This window comes from Nicotiana tomentosiformis, chromosome 2 (genome assembly GCF_000390325.3).
Source record: "Nicotiana tomentosiformis chromosome 2, ASM39032v3, whole genome shotgun sequence".
NCBI classification, from domain to species: domain Eukaryota; kingdom Viridiplantae; phylum Streptophyta; class Magnoliopsida; order Solanales; family Solanaceae; genus Nicotiana; species Nicotiana tomentosiformis.
The window spans coordinates 72,008,192-72,033,612 of record NC_090813.1 but is presented as its reverse complement, the minus strand read 5'-3'; the positions used below and the strand labels follow the sequence as shown (position 1 = coordinate 72,033,612).

Genomic DNA, 25,421 nt, shown 5'->3' with positions numbered 1-25,421 from the left:
TAGCAAATTCGACATGAAAGACTTAGGAGTTGCTGATGTGATCTTAGGAATCAAAATTCACAAGACTCCATAAGGTCTAGCATTATCACAGTCTCACTACATTAAAAAGGTACTTGACAAGTTCAAATATTTGGATTTCAAAATTGTCAAGACTCCAATTGATGTGAGTTATGCACTTCAAAAGAATGAAGGTGAAAGTGACTCACAACTGGACTATGCAAGAGTATTGAGAAGTTTTATGTATATCATGAATTATACGCGACCAGATATAGCATGTGCTATTAGCAATTTGAGTCGATTTACAAGTAATCCCAATCTAATACATTGGATGGCAATGAAACGAGTTTTGGGGTATCTGAAACATACCCAAAATTACGCTTTGCATTACAACAAATATCCCTCCGTGATCGAGGGATATAGTGATGCAAATTGGATCACCGGATCATTTGAAGTTAAATCCACAAGTGGATATGTTTTCACAATTGGGAGTGGAGCAGTGTCTTGGAAATCATCCAAACAAACGTGCATCGCCCATTCTACAATGGAATCTGAACTCATAGCTTTAGATAAGGCCGGTGAAGAAGCTGAATGGCTCCGGAATTTCTTGGAAGATATTCCATTTTGGCCCAAACCTTTGGCACCAATATGTATACATTGTGATAATCAAGCGAAAATAGGTAGGGCAGGGAGCGTTATGTATAACGGAAAATCTCGTCATATACGATGGAGGCACAATACCATTAGAAAACTACTCTCTAGTGGTGCTATCACGATTAACTACGTAAAGTCGAGAGATAACGTGTCAGGTCCATTTACAAAAGGCCTATCTAGAGAGGCAGGTGAATGATCATCAAAGGGAATGGGGTTAAGGCCTAGGACAAGTCATTATGGCGGTAACTCTACCTAGCAGACTGGAGATCCCAAGAGCTAGGTTCAAAGAGATCAAACAAAGTTATGAATGGAGGTTCAACATTGTCAAATAACTCAACCCATTCTCGCGATGAAGACAATGTTCAGAAATCGAGGTAAAGCATTAAGGTTTTTTTATGAGTCAATAAAGCTTAAAGCTTTTTAATGATTTGCTAAGTCTGGCAGGATATGACCAGATAGTGTGTCTATAGGATTACACGTTTAAAAATCACTTATGTGAGTGTGAAGTGTAAGCTGCTTCAAGGGAAATGAAAGTAAAGACCCATTCTCTAAGCACTCATGAAACCAGGCGGTGTTCATGGCTGAAACGAACACAACCGTGAGAACCATAGATGGTCAAGGGTTAATTATGTGACTTATGTTGTCTAGGTATACAACAAAGCTTGACAGTTCAAAGATATCAAATCTACCGATTGACCGAGTATATCCGATATAAGTTCACTACGGAAAGTTCAAAGGGAAACCTACTTATCCAGATGCAATTAATTCTTGCATGTAAAACACACACGCGTCTGTGCATTCCTTTATTTTATAGTCATTCCCCATTCATGTGGGGGGTTGTTGGGCTTTTAAGCTTGGTTTAGCTTAATTTTAAGCTTGGTGTAGCTTAAAGAGGGTGAATGGGAAATGGAGGAAAAATAAAATATTTGAGTTTCCCTCCTTGGCAAAGGGACATTGTCCCATATTGGAGGAAGAAAAGGCTTTTGATGGGTATATATACAACTGTTCCTCTTCTGGCTCTTAAAGAGTTAAGAAGAAGGCAAGCATCGCGTCGTCGTCGTCGTTGATGCTCGCTCGGCTCAGCTCGGCTTCGGCTTCGGATTCGGATTTGGTCAAAGATTGATTGATTAATCTTTTTGGACAAAATTCCTTTCAATTATTTAATTAATTAATTAAATTAATTAACGAAAATTCAATCCGAATAACCCGCGATCCGGTCCGGTCCGGTCCGGCCCGTTTTCTTTCCCGAATTATTTTAAATCCGTTTTTCTGTTTTTCCCGCAATATTTCAACAGAAACATTCCCACCTGTTCAAACAGTTATGGATGTTTCTGAAAGGTTGCAAACCTTTTCAGAAACAGTGCCAAATGGTCTATAAATATGTCTTGAATCCCAGAATCTTTACTTACTAAATTTTTTGATTATCTTCTTCTTCTTCTTCAGCACAACATTTTCGAGTGTGTTTTGCGACCATTGAGTGGTTCAAAATTCACCGGAGTTTTTGGTACCAATACGCTGATAAATTAAATCATTCTATCCTGGGAGGATAATATTCCAACACCTCGAGTACTTGAGGGGAATAATTTCCTTAAGGACACACTGTGCGTTCAATTGGCTCGATTTATTCCAATATTGTTTTTCCAGAATTTATTTCGTGCAACTGGTTCTACTAACTTTTTGTTTTTGTTTCTATTTCAGAAAGTTTAATGGTTTTTATTGTTTATTAGAGTAATACATAGTGAATAACAACTATCAACAACAACCCAGTATAATCTCACTAGTGGGGTTTGAGGAGGGTAGTTTATACGCAGACCTTACCCCTACCCTAGGGTAGAGAGGCTGTTTCCGATAGACCCTCGGCTCCCTCCCTCCAAGAACTCCCCACCTTGCTCTTGGGGTGACTCGAACTCACAACCTCTTGGTTGGAAGTGGAGGGTGAATAACAACTATCTCATAAACCAAATGCAAATACACCCCTCCACCCAAATTTTATACATAAAAGAATAAATCCTCAAGATCAAATACGTACAGTTGACATTTATTGTACAAGTATGGCTATAATCTATTTCACTTATTCATCACAAGCTCGTCTTAACCCCTGGTTGCACATTCAGGCAACTAACATTTATGACAACGAAGAATCTTGGTATACAATCCCAGCTTCGGATGATGCTTCTATGATACATAGATCCAGTCTTTGGTGATCCTTTTGTCGTCATTGGCATTTGAAGCATCAGTGTTGTAGCGCGTTATTGCTATCTGACTTGTTTGTGAGACCAATGGTACACTATCATAACTTACTGTGCACGAGCTTATTTGAAAGACGTTCAACCTTGCCAAGTTGAGTTGCGCTCTTCAGCATTGCCTCGCTGTCAGCTATAAACTTTGCAAACTTAGAACCCTTTGTATCACCATCACTATCTCCTCGAGGAAGCATTGGCAGATGAAGCATAGAGGGACTTTGCTTGGAAGATAAAGGCGGAGTTAATGCCCACACAGAAGAAAGCTGTTCATCTGGTTTGTCAAGATATTCTAACGGTGATAGATCCTGCATGTCTGTCAGGAAGAACAGAACAGAAATATCAGACGTTGGTATCGTGCCTACCAAGTGTTATTCGGAACTGATTTCTTGAGAGTTGCAAAACTTATTAAGAGCTTGCAGATCAAAGGTTACTGCTTTTATTCTTCATACGGGAAAAGACCACCCATTATCTGAAAATGGAAGTATCAGGAACAGTCGAATAAAGTACCTTCAACAAACTTGAAGATGGGCTCTAAAGCTGCACATGGAATGCTGAAGTTCAAATGTGGAATGACCGTCCCTCCACCATGTCTAGCATTACTGCATCAAAAATAAAACTACAAGACATGAAGTTTCAACAAGAAAGATATTAATAGATGGAAAAACTATAGAAAGACCATGATATGTGAAGATTAACATAAATGAGATGACTAAAAGATCTTCTGTATGAGATCATTCAAATTGGACACCATTATTTTTCCTGTATGAAAAGCGTATAACCAATATACATTTTTGGTAAGGACAATTAATATACATTCAAACAGGAATATCTTTCTTCAAGGACTTCTCAAAGTACTCCAGGACGCAGTGTACCACAATATCATTAGATTGAACTTCAAGAACAAACACATGTAAATATACATAAGCTGAAAAAGAAATATCCTCAATTATAAGCATCCCCAGTTGTCATCCAAAAGTTAATTACCTTGTTACAAGGGCAATCATGTGTCCTTCTGAATTAACAACAGCTCCACCACTACCACCAGGGTGTACAGCAGCCGTTGTTTCAAGCATTGCCGGAAAATGTTCTCCTAAACTTGATTGGTTGAGCAGAGACCGCTTGGCTTCAACTACCTTAGCTATTGCACCCACACAAGCAGATGGAAGGAAGTCTATATTATAAGAAAAAGTAAGACAAATTACAAATACAACTAAAGAAGTCTAATATAGGTATGAAACATATGAAATAAATATACGTAGTATATCATGTTCAAAATGAAAGAACTTAACAAAATTATTCACATGAAAAGCAATTTAACCTCCAGAACAACATGATTTAGTACTATTGGGCGCACAAAGATAGTCAGTTCCAGAAAATTATGTTCAGCAAAGGTTATGGAACAGACAAGTTATCTGTATCAACGAAAAAAGATGGAACAGACAAGTTAAGATTGCATCAATAAACAATAGTAGCACTTGCAACAACCTAGCTACTATTAAAATATCCTTGAGATACAGCCCGACTCGAATAAGTGAGTTACCAGGAATTTCCTATTCAAAAATCCCATTCTTTAAAGCTGATCATTTGTACTTGCTTTCACAATAGAAAACATCAATTTAATGCTCCAGAAATTTACCTTTTTTCGTGATAACTGATAAGTGACTTCAAAACTCTAGATTTGATTCCCCAATTCCACTTTGTTAGCATAGGTATTAGGTATATATCATTCTTATGGATGAAGATCTGAATTAGTGCCTATGGCTTTTATTAGCCCACGAAAGGAAAACGCTTCTTTTTAATTTCGTCTACCTTTCTCCTTGTTCTGCTAGCCTTGTTTGAGCCCTACAACAACCTCGCTATTCTTAATCTGACGTGCAATTTTTTTTAACCAGAAGATCAAAACACTGACTTGGACTACAAATCAAATTCAGTATCAGTAAACAATGTCTTCACCTAAAAGATTACCCAGTTTTGAGCCCTCCCGACCAATCTGGTTATTATTTCTCCATTGGAAGACACCTCAAGTTCCCTTGCGGAGGCGTCGACATCACCTCATAACTACTCAATCAGTCATCAAATGATCATCATTTGGTGAAGGAAGAAACATCAAGTATTCCAGCAGTAACAAGGACATGAAAATGATATAATACGACCCAATCCTGCAATTGATTATAATGACACTTCAACAAATTCTTAACACAAGAGAAGCAAGGTGGAAGAGAGAGAAATTCAAGATAAACAAAGTTTTTGTAGAATATTCTAAAATTTCAGATTTACTGTGATGCGTGTGTCAAAATAAAAGTAAAGGCAAAAATATTTTATTTAGACAACAAATCTAAAGCAAGATTTACCACATCGTGGTCCAAATAGCCCATGTCCGAGAATGTATGCTTTTGATCCAGGGGACGGGCACATGAAGTCAGCAGTAATGGGACAGAGCTGATCAGGAACTAGCTCAAGTTGTAGTAATGCAACATCCAGAGGTCCTCTGGAGACATGAACTACCTTTGCATTTGTCCATACCCAGGGATCCATAAAATCCAAGCGAACACGAATGATCCTACTGCCTGTCTTTGCCAGGTTAACTCTAAAGCTACCTTGCTCATTGTCAACCAAGAAATGCGGAGTTTTTAGTTCCTTTTGAATCAAATGTTTATTCCTACGCTGAATGTCAAATTTCTCAACCCCTGGATGCTCAGATTGATCAGAAGGGATGAGAACTACATCAGATTTGGTGTTATATCCTGAACCGTTTACAGATGTTTTTCCAAATCTCCATGGCTCTAGAAGATGAGCATTTGTAAGAAGAAGACCCTGCTTGTTGAGCAAAACTCCAGAAGCCCATGCTCCATCATCAACAGTGATAAGGCAGATAGATGTCATTGCCTTCTCAATCAAGGATGGGGGAACAGGATCTATTAGGAGATGCTCTTGAGTATCATTGGAAGGTCCATTCCGAATATTATTGGAGGGTGATTCATTTTTAACACTGATTAGGTTTCCATTATCAAAATGGATCTTTCTCCTAGTTTGTAGCTCTTCTTTAAGCAGGCTACCACAAGCAGATGTAATAGCTTCCCATGGAATCACCATCTGCCACCCAATGCTTCAATTTCAAATTAAAGCAATTTATGTGAAGATAGATCTCAGCAAGAACATAGAGCACATTATGAAATGTTTACCTGAATTTCAGCAGCAGTAGCCCTTTGTCTGAGTGGCCGAGACAGAACACCAATAAGCTCTGCATGTTCCCCTAACACTGGGCTACCTTCCATTCCTGAAACATAAGGCACCATACGTTATCAGGTACCCAAAGATGGAAAGGATTAATTAACTAAAGTTGCAAGGCAAAAGCTCAAACCAGGGAGACAACGGATGTCAGCAATCAACAGTGCTTTATTCTGTGGACTAGGTGGATAGCTGTTTGCAATGGACCCAACTGATATGCTGCATAGCAACAAAAGACCAAATTGAGCTTTAACAAGGAGATGTAACAAGAATCAAAGCGAATACTAATCCTAAGTATGATCACAACTTGGCAGACAAATAATCATCGAACAACATCTGCATACACCAGATACAGCTTATACAGCTTACTCAAGGAAAAATGAGCTAAAACATCTTTAGCACTAGCAACAAGAATTACACCAGTGCTTTCAGATTCAGAGAGTCTATTAACACAGCACAAATGTTCAGTCATCATACATTTTGATGCTGACAAGCAAGGATGGAAAGATTACAAGAAAGTAGTAATTCCAACATATGATAGAAACTGTGAGAAAGCACGGGAGAAAATATATTATTGATATTAGATACTCAACACAATACAAGAGGTCCTTTTTTATAGCTATACTCTACAAGGACATATTATTCATATTCCAATGTGGGACAAGACTACATTATCTACATATCTGTAAACTAACACCCCCCTCAAGCCGGTGCATACAAATCATATGTACCGAACTTGTTACATATATAACCAATACGAGGACCAGTGAGGGACTTGGTGAAAATATCTGCAAGCTGATCATTCGACCTCACAAACTTTGTAGCAATCTCTCCTGAAAGTATCTTTTCTCTAACGAAGTGACAATCAATCTCAATGTGTTTAGTTCTCTCATGGAACACCGGATTTGATGCAATAGGAAAGGTAGCTTGATTATCGCACACAAGTTCCATCCAACTGATTTCACCAAATTTCAACTCCTTGAGCAATTGGTTGGTCCAGACTAGCTCACATGTTGCCATAGCCATTGCTCGATATTCTGCTTCTGCACTAGACCGAGCAACTACATTTTGTTTCTTGCTCTTCCAAGACACCAAATTTCCCCCTACTAAAACACAATATCCAGACGTAGAACGTCTATCAGAAGGTGATCCTGCCCAATCAGCATATGAGTATCCAACGATCTACTCATGACCTCGATCCTCAAACAGTAACCCTTTGCCTGGAGCCGATTTTATATACCGAATAATGCGGACAACTGCATCCCAATGACTATCACATGGAGAATTCATAAACTGACTTACAACACTCACAGGATAAGAAATGTCGGGTCTAGTCACTGTGAGATAATTTAATTTACCAACCAGCCGCCTATAGCTTGCAGGATCGCTAAGCGGCTCCCCCTGTCCTGGCAGAAGTTTAGAATTCAGATCCATCGGAGTGTCAACAGGTCTGCAACCTATCATCCATGTCTCCTCAAGAATGTCTAAAGCATATTTTCTTTGAGAAATAACAATACCTGCGCTAGACTGAGCAACCTCAATACCTAGAAAGTACTTCAATCTACCTAGATCCTTAGTTTGTAAGTGCTGGAAGAGATGCTGCTTCAGATTGGTAATACTATCCTGATCATTGCCAGTAATAACAATATCATCAACATAGACTACCAGATAAATACAGAGACTTGAAGCAGAGTGCCGATAAAACACAGAGTGATCAGCTTCACTACGAGTCATGCCAAACTCCTGGATAACCATGCTGAACTTACCAAACCAGGCTCGAGTAGACTGCTTTAGACCATAAAGTGACTGACGCAAGCGACATACAAGGTCACGAGACCCCCCCGAATAACAAAACTAGGTGGTTGCTCCATATAAACCTCATCCTCAAGATCACTGTGAAGAAAGGCATTCTTAATGTCCAGCTGATAGAGAGGCCAATGACGAATCGTGGCCATGGATAGAAAAAGGCGGATTGATGATACTTTAGCCACGGGAGAGAAGGTATAACTGTAATCGAGCCCAAATATCTGAGTATATCCTTTGGCAACAATACGGGCCTTAAGTCAATCAACTTGGCCATCGGGATCAACTTTGACTGCATAAACCCAACGACAACAAACAGTAGATTTACCTTAAGGAAGAGGAACAAGCTCCCAAGTACCACTTGTATGTAAAGCAGACATCTCGCCACTCATAGCCTGTCACCATCTTGGATGAGACAACGCTTCACCTGTAGACTTAGGGATGGAAACCGAGGACAAAGAAGATATAAAAGCATAATGGGGAGATGACAGACAATGATAACTTAAACCGACATAATGGGGATTAGGATTAAGTGTGGTCTGTATACCTTTCCGAAGTGCAATCAGTGTACAAGGAAGAGACAAGTCCGCAGTAGGAGCAGGGTCAGGTGCAGGACGAGAACCAATTGGGCCTGATGTAGGGCGCGGACAACAATGATAAGTCAAGAGTGATGTTCCTGTGACTGGGGATGTAGGAGGAACAACACTAGACTCCTCAACGGTTGGTATGGGTGAAACTTCTATGGTCGAAGGTAGAGGAGGAGCTATAGCAAACTCCTCAAAGGTCGGTATAGGTAATACCTCAAATATATCATGGTGGTCAGCAGAGGTAAAGAAAGGTTTAGACTCAAAAATGTGACGTCAGCTGACATAAGGTACCTACGAAGATCAGGGGAATAACAACGATATCCCTTCTGAACACGAGAATAACCAAGGAAGACACACTTATCTTTACCAGGGTCTAAGTTATGAACAAAACACGTGCTCCCAAAAACACAAGGTGGAAGAAAGTATAAGGGAGATTGGGGAAACAATACTGAATGCGGAATCTGATCCTTGATGGGAGATGAAGGCATCCGATTAATCAAATAACACGTTGTGAGAACTGCATCTCCCCAAAAACGCAACGGAACACGAGATTCAATTAGAAGTGTGCGAGCAGTCTCAATAAGGTGCCTATTCTTTCTCTCTGCAACCCCATTTTGCTGAGGGGTATAAGGACAAGATGTCTGATGAATAATTCCTTGAGAAGTCATAAACTGCTGAAACTGAGAAGATAAATATTCTAAGGCATTATCACTGCGAAAAATGCGAATAGAAACACCAAATTGATTTTTTATTTCAGCATAAAAACTCTGGAATATAAAAAATAACTCAGAACGACCTTTCATTAAGAAAAGCCAAGTACATCTTGAATAATCATCAATAAAACTAACAAAATAACGAAATCCCAAGGTTGAACTGACTCTACTAGGACCCCATATATCAGAATGAACTAAGGAGAAAACAGACTCTGTATGACTCTCAACACTACGCGGAAAGGAGGCTCGGGTATGTTTCCCAAGCTGACACGACTCACAATCTAATGTAGATAAACTAGATAAACTAGGCACCATCTTCTGAAGTTTGGATAAACTCGGATGTCCTAAACGTCTGTGGATTAGTTCTGGAGGATCTGTAACTAGACATGTTGTGGAAGGACTGAGTGAGTTAAGGTAGTAAAGGCCTTCTGATTCACGTCCTGTACCAATTGTGTCCCGTACTGCGGTCCTGCATAATAAAAGAATCGTCAATAAAATATATACAATGGAGGGCACGAGTCAACTGACTAATAGATGCAAGACTAAAAGGACAGCCAGAGACATAAAGAACGGAATCTAGGGTGATAGAAGACAAGGGATTAGCTTGTCCAACTCCTTTTGCCTTAGTTTGACATCCATTGGCTAAAGTAACAGTGGGAAGAGACTGTGAATATACAATATTCGACAAAAGTGATATATTACCAGAGATGTGATCAGAAGCGCCTGAGTCCATGACCCATGGTCCAAAAGTACTAGACCGGGAAACACAAGCAAAAGAATTACCAGCAACAGAAGTATCAGTCTGAGCAACCGAGGCTACTTGTGGAGATGTCTTCTTACTTGCACGATACTGAATGAGCTCATTATATTCTTCTTTAGATAAAGAAAATCCCTGATTACCTGTAGTCTCGGTCTGAGCAATGTAAGCATTTTTGGGTGAACGACCATGTAAGGAATAGCACATTTCACGAGTGTGTCCAAGTTTGTGACAATAAGAACACTTGGGTCTAGATCTTCCAAAACGACCTCCTCCTCGTCTATTCTCCATAGTTTGAGACGCCCGAACATCCACTATCTGGGATGCGAGAACAGAGGAATCAAGTATTTGTGATGAGATCACTGGGTGACTTGGTGCTGCAGCAAGGTGGAGTAATCGAGAGAATAATTCATCAACTGTAGGGGCAGTCAGACTAGCCAAAATCTGGTCGCATACTGAATCAAGATCATTAGGAAGTCCAGCGAGGGTAAGAATTAGAAACATCTTTTGTCGCTGCTCTTGTTGTTTTTCAACACTAGCAGAAGCTGGCATGAACTTCTCAAATTCCTCCATGACTGCCTGTACTTGACCCAAGTAAGTAGACATATCTAATTCCTGCTTCTTTAAGTTTGTCATCCGCGATATCATATCATAGAAGCGAGATATGTCATTAGTGTATAAGGCACGAGCCTTTGCCCAAACTAAATAACATGTCTGGAATGGACGAAACAAGGGCATCAACTTGGAATCAATAGATCGCCACAAGATGCTACATAACTGAGCATCGATCTTTGCCCAAAGTGCTATCGCCTTTTCATCTCCTTCGCTAGACTGTTTGATTAGATGACCTTGAACACCTTGACCTTTACACCACAATTCGACAAACGAAGCCCAAGCTAAGTAGTTTGAACTTCTCATTAAAGGTTCCGAGGTAATCATAACACTAGAGCTTCCATAACTCATGTTTCTAGACCCAAAAACATCAAATCTCAAAGACATCATTGCAAATTATTACCAAATAAGAGAGAATCAACTGTAATCCACTGAAACAGAGTAAGGAAATAATGTAGTCGTCGGAATCTCACTATAGCTGCCGGAAAAAAAACATTATTCACGCCGGAAAAATATAAAAGTGGTCGGAATTTGGTGTAACCTGAAGGGGTAGGCTCGGAATTCCCTTGCGAACAATCTGTCCCAAGGAAATTTTTCCAAAAAGTGACCGGAAAGGGCCCCACGCGCCGGCACGTGACGTCAGAACTTCGCCGGAAAATTTTCTTCATGCGGCGCGTGGGAGCGCGTGGAGGGTCTTCTGACGGAGATATTTTTATGGGTTGGTCGCCGGAGGCTGATCTACTTCGTGGTGGTGTTGGTTTTTGCACAACACTGAAGAAAAATGACTTTTTTTTTTACTAAGGCAAACCTATGTTTGCCGAAAAAAAGACTTCTGGTTGACTGATTTCTCTTCCCGGAGTCGCTGGAATTTATGCACAACGATAAATCTCTCAGGATTGCTATGATACCATGTGAGAAAGCACGGGAGGAAATATATTATTGATATTAGATACTCAATACAATACAAGAGGTCCTTATTTATAACTATACTTTATAAGGACATATTACTCTTATTCCGATGTGCAAACTAACAGAAACAATAGCAAAGCAACTACCTGTTGAAAAAGTGACTGGGAGACAAGATGCCGAAAGGAGAACCCATGCCCAGAAGAAGATCACCTCTCCTACTCCAAGTAGACACTTTTAATGTAGGCAAGTCCTGAAAGGAAATACCTATGCAGTCATTATCATCAAAAACCTACTAAATGGAGCTTTCAAAAATTACCAGCAAAAAAGCAAGCCCATTCAGCAAAATGCAAAATGCAATGTCATGCTTCATTTCACAAGTTTGATGCCACTTAGTGCAGTAAAAGCCTGAAACCTCATATGGATTTGAAGAAACTCTGAGAAGAGCAATTCTTGTAGTTGATGTTCCTATCACACTTGGCAGGCTGGACTGCGCCTCCATCATTGGAGTTTGACTTGGGAAAGAAATTTGCTCAACCTGAAATTATAAGTTGACAGTTCCTGTTAAAAAAATAGTCAATCTACAAAATCAATCTCCGTGGTCCTTTGAGACTATCATCTCATAGACCTTTGGCTATGAAGACTAGAATACTTTGTGCAAACATTGCTTGGGCCATCTTGAACATAGTGCTAGGGACAATTGGAGATGCCATCGTCGAAGAACACCACGGTAAGAGTTCCTTATGTCATGCCATTTTGCACTTGACAGCGTGAGACTCAAATGTGCTCCTTTCCAATAACACTGCCGAATGCTTATACAATTACAAATATGTAACCGGAGTAGCTTACTGAGTTGGAGTTCATAATATGAATTATTTTAAGAAATGCCTCCAAGTTTTAGGGGTGGTAGACTACCTTGTATTCAGACGCGGGGAGGTGATATCCAATCATTAATCTTTGAATTGGAATTAGGTGGTGAGACATTCTATGATGATAAAGAGGCAACTATTTTGGCATGAGTAGAGACAAGAAACAATATGATGTCACTCTATTGTAAATATAGGGAGCATGAAATAAGGAACTCATTACATGAATTTCCTTTATTCTCCTATGAAAAGAGGTTATAGAACATATAAAAGGTTCTGCTTGGAAACAACTCAACTGATAATGCAATTAATGCTAAATATATGGAGGAAACTTGCATGTTCCACAACTCGAAGAAGTAAGTGGTGTGCAACACATCTTAGTTCAAATCCATACTGCTCTTATGCCAGAAAAGAGAAAAGAAAAAACAGAACCCTGAAAGTGCAAAGTGGTCATGATTAGACATAAGATGGAAATAAAATGGCATTTCTGCTCAAAAGAAATAGGTGCATGATTTATTTAGTCATTTAAGAATGATAAATGTGCCTTTCAGTTGATAGAACTTTAAAATGTTAGCCTGATAAAATTATAGTTATTTGATGAAGTCTTTTGAAATTTGAACCACAAAGTGGGATCATAGCAGAAGTTAGCTCATGAAAAATGACCAAGGATCTACAGCATCCGATCAAAATATGCATGCAAGAGAATTTGGCTTATCTTGGTCTCAGCGACATTTAATTATCTTTAAATGGAAGTATTGTCATGTTAATCCTATTTATTGATATAAATAGAATTGTATTTAAAGTGAATATCTATATTTTAGAGAGATTTTAGGGTTAGCTACATGGTGGCTAAGTTACTTTTTCCCTATAAATAGAGGGGTTTTATTCCATTGTAATTCATCTCAAATCAATAAGAATTCTCTCTCTTTCTTTGCAATATTCTTCTTTATTGTTTCATTACACGTTATCAGCACGAGACTCTACCGTTTCAAGAAGCCCTTTGAGAAGACTAAGGTATAACTTTTCTCCTCTTTTAATTATGACTGATATTATGAAAAGAAAGTTTGATGCCCGTGAAATTTCCGCAAGAACTATATGACATGGGTGTTGGATGCTGAAATCCATTTAGATGCAATGGGTCTTGGAGACACCATTAAAGATAAAAATAAAGCATCTACCCAAGACTGTGCCAAGGCCTTGATTTTCTTGCGTCATCACCTTGATGAAGGGTTGAAAATAGAATATCTCTCAGTCAAAGATCCACGTGTTCTGTGGAATGGCTTAAAAGAAAGAGATGACAACTTAAAGTTGGTCACACTTCCACAAGCACGATATAATTGGGCTCATATGAGGCTCCAAGACTTTAAGTCTGTTTCTGAATACAATTCTGCAATGTTCAGAATTACTTCTAAATTGAAACTCTGTGGAGATAGTATCACAGACTATGATATGCTTGAAAAAAAGTTCACAACATTTCATGCCTCCAATATGGTCCTGCAACAGCAGTACCGAGAGAAAAGTTTCAATAAGTAATCTGAGTTGATTTCTCTTCTCCTTGTGGCTGAACGAAACGATGACTTGCTCATGAGAAATCACGATAATCGACCTATTGGGTCTACACCATTGCTTGAAGCGAATGAGGTGCATTCCCATTATGCTAAGCGTGGACAAGATCGTGGCCCTATTCGTGGCCGAGGCCGTGGTCGTGACCGTGGCGAAAGAAGAAATTTTCCTGGTGTTAATCACCCCGCAAAGAAAAATAACCACCAAAAGTGGAAAGGAAAAGATGAGAAGCCAAAGGCAAAGAGTTCATAAACTGAATGCTATCGTTGCGGTGGAAAAAGGCATTGGGCAAATATATGTCGTACATCAAAACATTTGGTTGAACTTTATCAAGCATCTCTAAAGAATAAAGGTCATAAAGCTAATTTTGTCTATGACAATGAATTTGACATCGCCCACTTGGATGTGGCAGATTTCTTTTAGCACCCTGATGGAAAAATAGACCACTTGATCGGTGATGGATTCGTGGTTAAAGATGATTGAGTAGTTTGATTAATGTTTTTTTTGCATATTCGTAGCAACTAGTGAATAAACATTATGTAATCACAGTTCTTTACATGAGTAGTAGTCATTAGTATCAATTAGTACTATTTATTTTATGGAATAGTGTTAGTTCATTTTAATTAAATATAGTTCTAGTATTCTATAACAGATTTTTCGATATTTACTTGTAGTACCAAACAAATGTTGGATCTTTTTTTTCTATCAATAATGACTCAGTTATTTAAAGTACCAACAGTAGTTCGATAATGTTGATTAACCTTGAAAAAATATGCCGCACTTATAATATTTGTTTTCAAGCAAATGGTTTTTCTAAAACATACTTGTTGGTAAAACTATTTGACACTGTTTTGTTTCAAATTGATTTCTTAAACGTCAATTTTTAAACCAAATGAATAGAAATGACTTGCGTCATATTTATAGCTTGCGTCATTGATACACATAATTAGCTATTTTTCTCTGCACATATATTTAAGTCTTAATATATATCACTTAATTATTTCAACCAACATATATGATATAACTTCTATACCTTTGAGTATTTATACTGGTTAGAGAGTTTGACTTAGTATTTGTAGTCATAATTTGAGTTTGCTCGAAATTGCATTAAAAAGTCATTATTGCATCATTGGTTTAACTTTATTTCTTTCCTTTTTCTCTGAAAATACTAATATTTATTCATATACATCTTTTGTATATCAAACCATGGGAAGCAAATATGGATATCTCTCAAAGCAAACTTGGATCAAAGTTCAATTGTAAATATTAGCTTAATTGATTCATGTACGACACATACAATATTCAAAAGAGAAGAAATATTTCTCTCATTTAAGTATGTGTAAGGCAGATGTTACTATAATTTCTGGTAGTAGTAATCTAATTGAAGGTTCTGGAAGAGCTACTATAACTCTGCATAGGGGAACAATACTTATCATAGATAATAGATAATGCAATGTTCTCCTCCAAGTCCAATAGGAACTTGTTGAGTTTTAAAGATATCCGCCGAAATGGATATCATATTGAGACAATAGATGAGAATAACCTTGAATATCTCATCGTTACCAAGAATGTATCTGGCTAGAAAAGGGTTACTAATAAGTTCCCATCTTTGTCTTGTGGCCTGTATTGGACAAGAATTAGTGCAATTGAGGCACATTCTATCGTAAACCAAAAGGTTAATGATTCCAATACTTTTGTGATTTGGCATGATCGATTGGGACATCCTGGATCAATTATGATGAGACAGATTATAGAAAACTCAAATGGGCATCCATTAAAGAATAAAGATTCTTTTAAATAATGAATTTTCTTGCACTTCTTGTTATCAAGGCAAGTTAATTATTAGACCATTACAAACAAAGGTTGGGATTGAGTCCCCTACATTTTTGGAACGTATACAAGGGGATATTTGTGGACCTATTCACCCATCTAGTGTGTCGTTTAGATACTTTATGGTCTTAATAGATGCATCTTCTAGATGATCGCATGTGTGCCTATTGTCATCTCGCAACCTGGCGTTTGCAAAATTAATGGCACAAATCATCTGATTACGGTCACAATTTCCCGATAATCCAATTAAGTCTATTAGACTCGATAATGCTGCTAAGTTTTCATCCCAAGCATTTAATGATTATTGCTTATCAATTGGTATAAAAATGGAACATCTTGTAGCTCATGTTCACACTCAAAATGGCCTTGCAGAGTCTTTGATTAAACGTCTGCAGTTAATAGCAAGACCACTACTCATGAACGAGGTTGCCCACTTCTGTTTGGGGTCATGTCATTTTGCATGCAGCAATGCTGGTTCGTATCAGACCGACAAATTATCATAAATATTCTTCGTTGCAATTAGTTTTGGGTTATGAACCTAATACATCCCATTTAAGAATTTTTGGATGCGCAGTATATATACCTGCAGCACCGCCATACCGCACCAAAATGGGTCCCCAAAGAAGGTTAGGAATATATGTTGGGTTTGAATCGCCCTCCATTATTCGCTACCTCGAAACATTAACGGGGAATTTGTTCACTGCTCGATTTGCAGACTATCGATTCGATGAGACACTTTTCCCAAAATTAGGGGGAGAAATTGGTGAAACCAAACATGAAATTTTGTAGAAAAATCCATCATTGTCTCATCTTGATCCAGGTGCCTCTATTTGTGAAAAAGAGGTGCAAAAGATTATTCATTTACAGAAAATAGCAAATCAAATGCCAGATGAATTTACGGATCTGAAAAGGATAACGAAATCACATATCCCTGCAGAGAATGTTCCAATCCTTATTAATGTCTCTGTTGGACAATCTTCTAGTGTCATAGCTAATGAGTCAAAAACACGCCTAAAGCGTGGCAGACCATTGGGTTCTAAGGATCGAAATCCTAGAAAAAGAAAAAGAAATGATCAGGATGACACTGCGAAAGAGTCTCATGAAGAAATCCACGATCTAACCAATCCTGAGATTCAAGAGAAAATCAATGAGCTTGACTCAAGAAAATAAGGAACTATCACTAAACCCAATTGATATTGAGACTTGAATCGATTGGATATAGTGATGGATTATGTCTTTGCATATAATGTTGCATCTAGCATTATGCAAGATAGTGAGGATCTTGAACCTCAATCTGTTGGAGAATGTCGACAAAGACGTGATTGGCCAAAATGGCAAGAAGCAATCCAATCCGAGTTGGATTCACTTGCGAAACGTGAAGTTTTTGGGCATGTAGTCCAAACACCTAATGATGTTAAGCCTGTTGGCTATAAATGGATCTTTGTACGTAAGAGGAATGAGAAAAATGAGGTGCAAAGATATAAGGCACGCCTTGTTGCACAAGGATTTTCACAAAGGCCTGGTGTCATAACATTTCGTTATCTCATTAGCTTGGTTGTCCATGAAAAGCTTGACATGCATTTAACGGATGTGGTTACAGCCTACCTTTATGGCTCACTTGATGATGAGATATACATGAAAATTCCCGAAGGATTTAAAATGCCTGACGCACATAATTCAAAGTCCCGGGAAATGTTTTCAATAAAATTGCAAAGATTTTTGTATGGTCTAAAACAATTAGGAAGAATGTGGTATAACCGCCTTAGTAAGTATTTATTGAAGGAGGGTTATATAAATGATGTCATTTGTCCATGTGTTTTTTTAAAGAAAACAACATCGAAATTTGTTGTACATGCCGTATATGTCGATGGCATAAACCTTATTGGAACTCCGATAGAACTCCAAAAGGCAATTGATTATTTAAAGAAGGAATTCGATATGAAAGATATCGGAAAGACAAAATTATGTCTCGGTTTGCAAATTGAACATTTGGCAAACGGGATTTTTGTTCATCAATCTGCCTACACAGAAAAGGTATTAAAACGGTTTTACATGGATGAAGCACATCCATTAAGCACTCTGATGGTTGTTCAATCACTTGATGTGAATAAGGATCTGTTCCGACCTCAAGAAAAGAATGAAGAGCTACTTGGTCCTCAAGTACCATATCTTAGTGCAATTGGTGCACTAATGTATCTTGCTAACACTACAAGTCATGACATAACTTTTTCAGTTAATGTCTTAGCAAGATATAGCTTTGCTCCTACAAGGAGACATTGGAATAGAATCAAACACATATTGCGATATCTAAAAGTGACTACCGATATGGGCTTATTTTATGGCAATGATTGCAGTCCCGATCTTGTTGGTTATGCCGACGCTGAGTATTTATCCGACCCACACAAGGCTCGATCTCAAACAGGCTTATGCGTTTACATGTGGAGGCACTGTCATATCTTGGCGGTCGACTAAGCAATCAATCGTGGCTACTTCATCTAATCATGCTGAGATAATTGCTATTAATGAAGCAAGTCGAGAATGTGTATAGTTGAGGTCTATAATACATCTTATTCAAGACAAATGTGGTTTGAAGTGTGACAAACTACCCACGATTTTGTATGAAGACAGCGCAGCATACATAGCCCAATTGAATGGAGGATTCATAAAAGGAGATAGGACAAAGCACATTTCACCAAAGTTATTTTTCACACATGATCTTCAAAAGAATGGTGATATCAATGTGCAACAGATTCGTTCAAGTGATAATATGGCTGATTTGTTCACCAAATCTCTACCGACGTCAACCTTCAAGAAGCTAGTGTATAAGATTGGGATGCGAAGGCTTAAAAATGTGAATTGATGCTCTCATCAGGGGAGTTGATACGCGTTGTACTCTTTTTCCCTTACAAGGTTTTGTCCCACTGGGTTTACCTTGCAAGGTTTTTAACGAGTCAATCAAAAAACGTATTATTAAACATGTGTACTCTTTTTCCTTCACTAGAATTTTTTTCCACTGGGTTTATTTTTAGTTAAGGTTTTAACGAGGCACATTATCTGTTGAATAGACATTCAAGGGGGAATGTTATAAATAGAATTGTATTTAAGGTGAATGTCTATATTTTAGAGAGATTTTAGGGTTTGTTACTTGGTGGCTAAGTCACTTTTTCCCTATAAATAGAGGGGATCTATTCCATTGTAATTCATCTCAAATCAATAAGAATTCTCTCTCTTTCTTTGCAATATTCTTCTTTATTGTTTCATTACATTTATGACTATGTTGTGCATTAATGAAACAATCACCTTATTCAATAATAACACAGCTAGATAGTGTCAGAAGTATTTAGAAAGCGAGTGAGACGCTCAGACACATCTATCAATAGGTTGTACCAATCATATATAGATGAAGATACAGAGACTATGGTTACCACATTTACTCATTTATACATAAAAGTACAGAGATTGTTATGGGTACACATTTACTGCATGTAAGTGCCAAACATAGGAAACATCATACCTGTGTCCGCTTATTGTTAGTAAATGATTGACGGGAATTTCCATAGGCAGCTAGGGACCAACCAACCTCCCACCCATGTTCAATTGAACTAGACGAACCTTCAACTAAGGACTGGACAGCAGCAGATGACACAGGGATGTCAACCTTCAGCAAGAACACCAGATAGACGGTGTCAAGTGCAACTTTTACGTTTCATCAGTAACAAAATAGCGACAAAGAAGAACACCAGCCATAAAAGTGATAAGTTAACCCATGCTAAAAACTAGGATAAAGGGGTTCAAAACTAGGTACTCCTTCTCCATTTTATACGGCACATTTTCTTTTTTAGTATGTTCCAAAAAGAATAGAACCCTTCTCTATTTGGAATATCTTAAAACTTTAAACTTCCCATTATACCTTAATGACATGATCTTATAGCCATAGAAGTGTTATGAAATGTTTAAAACCACAACTTCTAAAGGTACTTTGGTATGTGTCAAAAAACTTTTGTTCACAAAACACCAGATGACATCAAACTAGAATTTATATGCATGCATCAAAATGAGAGCACTTAACAATTCAATATTGCAAATAAAAAACATATATATGATAAAGTTACAGGTTTTATGATAATCGGCATTCAGATTACAAAATCCTTTTCGGTCTCCTACTAAAAGCCTACCACTCTTAGGAGTTCTGCAGGTAGCCAGTTCAAACCCTCATTGTTAGTCACTTTGATATCATTCTGCAATGTATTTCCTCCCTGTGAACCACGAGTAGGACATCCAATGTCAATTTAATATATCAATGAACCTAAAAAAACGTATTTTCTTCAGTAGGTTCAAATAAATACCTCCCGCAGTATATCAATTTGAGTACCAGGAATCAGCTCCGGCTTATCCTGCCAGATGGTACATCGTAAAAGAATTATGAAAAAGCATAACGACAAAGAAATACTCATGTTGTTCCATTTTATACTACATCCATTCAAAAAACTACCTTTCTATACATAGAATTTTTTTAATCTTGTAATTCTCGTTTTGCACTTAATGGCATGCTCTTATAGGAATTGACATGGCATGTTAAAGACAACTACATAACTTCTTACACATGTAATTAAATATGTGTCAAAAGTGGTTCTTTCTTTATTAAACTCCTCCTCCGATCAAACACCATCATATACAATGAAACCAAACGGAGGGAGTAATTATCAACTGAAAAAAGACTAAAGATCCAACCTTTGATATGTCCCCTCTATCCTGTTGTACAACAAATGGCTCAATAACAGAACCAACAGTTAAAACCAAGAAGTGACCTCCAAAAGAGTGCAACTTGCTTTCACCTTGAATCTGCTTAGACACTGAAGCATTAACAAAGGAACTGGGCAAAAGCATCCCAGATGCTGATAGTGTCGTCTTCCCAGAACTACACCACAAAATTACAACCCAAATTTAAAATTTTCAGTTCAAAATACATAAAATAAACAACTGTAATATACAAAAATAGAGAGAGAGAGCTATGTAAAATCACTTACTTGTACAGGTGGAAAGCATGTTTTCGCATTTTTAGACCCTTCGGGTCCTTCAAGAAGAAGAATTATTGTTATTTCAAAAACCAATTAGTAAAATAAGCAAAGTGATTTAAAATTATAGTATCTTGACTTAAGAAAAGGGACTCACCGGGCCTTGAATTCTGACCATGACGGCATAATTGCGGGCAACATCGACCACTTCAGGAAGACCCATGACAAGAATAATTTAGGGGTCTGCTGCCGCTGGGAGCTTAATTATGGCAATAATTTGGTGAATCCAAACATGGTTGCCGGGAAGCTATGGGCTGACCACGGCTGTTGGATTGCGGTTCACCACTTTCGAGGCAAGCGGAACTATCTGCTTTTTTACCAAGTATTAAATATTTATTTATTAGTCCTGTTTCCGGTTCTTTTTCCTTTTCTTTTTGTTTTTGTATTTTTCGGGTTGACTAGAGTGGGAATCGCAGGGAAAATATTTTCCCCCTTTTTTCTGTGTTCTTTTTCCTTCTTTTTGACGCATGAACTTGAATACAGCGCAAATTCACTTTGGACATAAGAAACGTAAAAATAAGAAAAAAAAGGTTGTGTTTGGTAAGAATGAAATTATTTTCTGAAAAATATCTTTCAATTTTTAATATTTACTACAATAACAATAACAACGACGATCCAGTAAAATCTAATAGTGGGGTATGGGAAGGGTAATGTGTACACAGACCTTACTCCTACCAGAGGGGATAGAGAGGTTGTTTCCGAAAGACCCTGATCAAAAAAACGAAAAGAGGCAATATACCAGTACCATCAATAGAAACCATGAAACAAATAACAGTATCACCAGAACCAGAAAATAGATGAACAACAAAACAATAACCAGTAGATAAAGCCCGACACTAAGAGGATCAATTTTTAATATTTGATTGTCTTAAATGTTTTAAAAATTATTTACTTAAAATAAAATATTTTTTCTGTAAATAATGAAAAAAACAACTTCTCTAGCAGAGGGATGGAAGCCATGGGAAATATTTTCCAAAAATCTTCCATGATATTTCCAACGCATGATTACATATTTTTAAATTTTGTGTAGAAAAATTTTCACAAAAAAATAAAACATACAAAACAAGCATTTTTTTTTTTTGCTAATAAATATAGTTTTAGATTAAAATAAAACTTTAATTTTAATGAATACATTAAACATGCAATTTCTTACCCTGGTTAATTGAAAGATGGAAGAGCTTTTCATTTTTTTAAGGAGCAAAGTTAAAATCTTTTGACTAAAGGGAAATGTGACAATGTAAGTCACACAAGAGGTTCTGGCAGCATTATATTCATAAGCTTATTATATCAAGTTAGTTAGTAACTTTAGTCATTTTCATTTATATATCTGATCAAGTGCAGTCCTTTTTTTATTTATTTGGTAGTATAATTAACTCAAAACATACAAAAATTGCAAGCAAGTTATGCTCAATTTTTTGCTTCTAAGCCGAGTTTGAAAAATTCAAATATGTAATTTGTGTACGGGTAAAATCGAGGTCGGTGTTCGATCGAGCTTGAGAAACGGAGGGCCAAGGTCGGTACATCTGTAATAGGGTAAAAATCGAACTCCGAGGTTCGATCTGACATCCAACATGGTAAGCTGAGGGCGGAATATAATATTCAAAATCGGGCCCAAAGTATCATCAAAACTAGCCATCGAGATTATCAGATTTGCCCTCGAGTCTGCCGAAAGCATAACCGGCCATGTTTCTAACGGTCTCGGAGAAAGCTCTGCCAACTCATTCGACAAGGGTCCGTGATTCTTGCCATTAACCAGTCATTATGACAGAAATTACGGAATTAGTCAAAAAGGGAACCAACGGTCTTCAAAATCAAGGGCTTATATTTTTTATAGTACAATTAAATAATACCCTAAAGAGTAGGTCTCCCTCGATATATAAAGGGGATTTGACAATCCATGAAGGACATTGTAACATATACTGATAAGTAATACATTCTCTAAGTGGTTACTCTTTGATATTTTGGTGTCAAATAAAGTGCATTCAATTCAAGGGTGGCCTGCTTGCCTAAGTCGAAATAATCCAACTCACGAGGTTTACGGTTAATCTATCGTTATTTATTTCAATCTTAATCCAATTTATCACTTTGTATCAGGTTAATCCACATGTCCTTATAACCACTAACAAATTCAATTGTTATCCGATTTTGAGGGTAAACAGTTTGGTGCCCACCATGGAGCTAAGGATAATATTAGTTATTTGATACAAATCTTCATAACACACACTACTTTACGCTTGCTCTTTGAAGTATCTTTGATTTTATGCTAAAAATGTCAAACTCTCAATTAGCACCCTTACATATCGACAACGAGTCTGGTCATCAGGGTGAGAATAACAACATAGCGCCCGGTAACGTAGGGCCACCCGCTGGTCCTGTAGGAATTTCGATCGCATATCCGATTGATGTTAATTCACATGTGGCGATCGACGCCAACTTGCCTGTCGACCCCGAAAATAGCATCCATGGTGGGTCCCGATCGGCCGCTCAAAACACACAAAACAACAATGAAGAAGACGGGATCAGCCTACGGATGACCTTCGAAATGTTGCAAGCTCAACAAGTGGCGATATCTTAGTTGCAGAGCCAAAGTCAGACGTCATCTCAGGGTTGAACCTGATCTGCCCCGTAAAGTCACCCGCAGAAATGAACCGGTCATAGTAAGGTCAAATGAGCAAGAATCGGGTACTAACCCCGAGATTATAAAGATGCTCGAGGAACTGACAAAGCGAATAGAATTAGGGGAAAAGAAAATCGAAGCGAACAATAAAAAAGTGAAAACCTACAACTCCAAGGTAGATCAAATCCCAGGAGCACCTCCGATATTGAAAGGATTGGATTCCAGGAAGTTCGTGCAAAAACCTTTTCCTCCGAGCGCGGCTCCAAAGACAATCCCCAAGAAATTCCATATACCCGAAATACCTAAGTATAACGGAACAACCGATCCAAACGAACATGTAACTTCTTACACGTGCACCATAAAAGGGAACGACTTAGAAGACGACGAGATCGAGTCTGTTCTACTAAAAAAATTTGGGGAGACCCTGTCAAAAGGAGCTATGACATAGTATCACAACTTACCCCCTAATTTTATTGATTCATTTACTATGCTTTCAGACTCCTTCGTGAAAGCACATGTTGGTGCCATCAAGGTCGAAACCAGGAAATCAGACCTTTTCAACGTTAAACAGAAAGATAACGAGATGCTCAGAGAATTCATGTCCCGTTTCCAAATAGAACGAATGGATCTGCCGTCAGTCGCCGATGATTGGGCTGTTCAAGCTTTCACTCAGGGACTCAATATTCGAAGCTCGATGGCTTCACACCAACTGAAGCAGAATCTGATAGAATACTCTGCCGTTACCTGGGCAGATGTACATAACCAGTATCAATCAAAAATCAGAGTTGAAGATGATCAACTCGGGGCCCACTCGGGGTCTGTTTATCCCGTCAGAACCCTCATAGAGACAAGAGAGACATCGATCGTGAACCAAGATCAAACAGGGATCTATATCTACCATATAATGGAGATCGGAGGAACAGTGGGTCCGGGCGGAACCCCGTAAGAAACGAAAGGAGAAATGATCAAGGTCGAAGCAACCGGGGGCTCATAACCAAAAATAACTTTGACAGGTCCATCGGGCCTAAAGAAGCACCGAGGCTATCGGAATACAACTTCAATGTCGATGTTGTCGCCATCATATCAGCTATCGGGCACATCAATTATACCAAATGGCCTCGACCTCTATAATCCGATCCAGCTCAAAAGGGACCCTAACCAGATGTGTAAATATTATGGCACTCACGGTCATAGAACGGAAGATTGTCAACCGTTGAGAGAAGAAGTAGCCCGTTTATTCAACAATGGGCACCTTCGAGAATTCTTGAGCGACAGAGCCAAGAACCACTTTAGAAACATGGATTCTAACAAACAGACAGGACAAGAAGATACCGAACCTCAACACATCATAAATATGATCATCGGTGAAGTCGATATCCCACAAGGACCGATGTTGAAACGCACCAAAGTATCCACTACTAGGGAGAAACGAACTCGAGACTACGTATAAGAAGGAATTTTATCTTTCAGCGACGAGGATACAGAAGGAATCATACAGCCTCACAATGATGCACTGGTAACATATGTACTCGTAAATAAAACTAGAATTAAACGTGTGTTGATTCATCCACGTAGCTCAGTCAACATTATTCGGTCGAGGGTCGTGGAACAGCTCGGTCTACGAGACAAAGTCGTGCATGCAGTCCGAATTCTAAACGGGTTCAATATGGCATGTGAAACCACTAAGGGGGAGATAACATTACCGGTCAATATCACCTGAACCATACGAGAGGCCAAGTTTTATGTGATCGAAGGAGACATGAGGTATAACGCCCTCCTCGGAAGCTCGTGTATCCACAACATGAGGGCAGTGCCCTCAACTCTTCACTAAGTGTTAAAATTCCCAACTCCGAAAGGGATTAAGACATTATATGGGGAACAACCGACCGCAAAAGAGATTTTTGCAGTCGAAAAAGTGATTCCAATATCAATACTCACAACATCGAAAGAACCAAATTCGGACGCAAACC

At 38.3% G+C, this 25,421-nt stretch overlaps 1 protein-coding gene across 2 annotated transcripts; it reads right to left on the bottom strand.

Annotated features, from left to right (window-relative positions):
- Positions 1-2,614: 2,614 nt before the first annotated feature.
- Positions 2,615-21,166, bottom strand: LOC104097460 (glyoxysomal processing protease, glyoxysomal). 2 transcript variants are annotated; one of them, XM_018771262.3, is made up of 14 exons: positions 20,932-21,166; positions 20,787-20,833; positions 20,491-20,677; positions 20,106-20,153; positions 19,935-20,015; positions 19,274-19,417; positions 11,820-12,038; positions 11,650-11,753; positions 6,256-6,341; positions 6,077-6,171; positions 5,246-5,987; positions 3,879-4,065; positions 3,402-3,493; positions 2,615-3,207 (listed from the first exon to the last, which is right to left on the bottom strand). In XM_018771262.3, exons 1-14 carry the CDS (start codon positions 20,995-20,997, stop codon positions 2,942-2,944), a joined length of 2,364 nt encoding a protein of 787 aa, XP_018626778.1. In that variant the 5' UTR covers positions 20,998-21,166; the 3' UTR covers positions 2,615-2,941. The 2 variants fall into 2 exon arrangements, with proteins under 2 accessions (XP_018626778.1, XP_009602312.1); XM_009604017.3 differs by having other exon boundaries at positions 11,916-12,038; positions 20,932-21,164.
- Positions 21,167-25,421: the final 4,255 nt, after the last annotated feature.

Excerpts from the sequence above, each read along its gene's own strand:
- LOC104097460 (XM_018771262.3), bottom strand. The coding sequence starts at position 20,997 with ATGGGTCTTCCTGAAGTGGTCGATGTTGCCCGCAATTATGCCGTCATG. Across the intron at positions 12,039-19,273 it reads CTAACAATAAGCGGACACAG|GTTGAGCAAATTTCTTTCCC; the intron begins GTATGATGTTTC and ends TTATAATTTCAG. Across the intron at positions 6,342-11,649 it reads CCCAGTCACTTTTTCAACAG|CATATCAGTTGGGTCCATTG; the intron begins GTAGTTGCTTTG and ends GTTGCTATGCAG.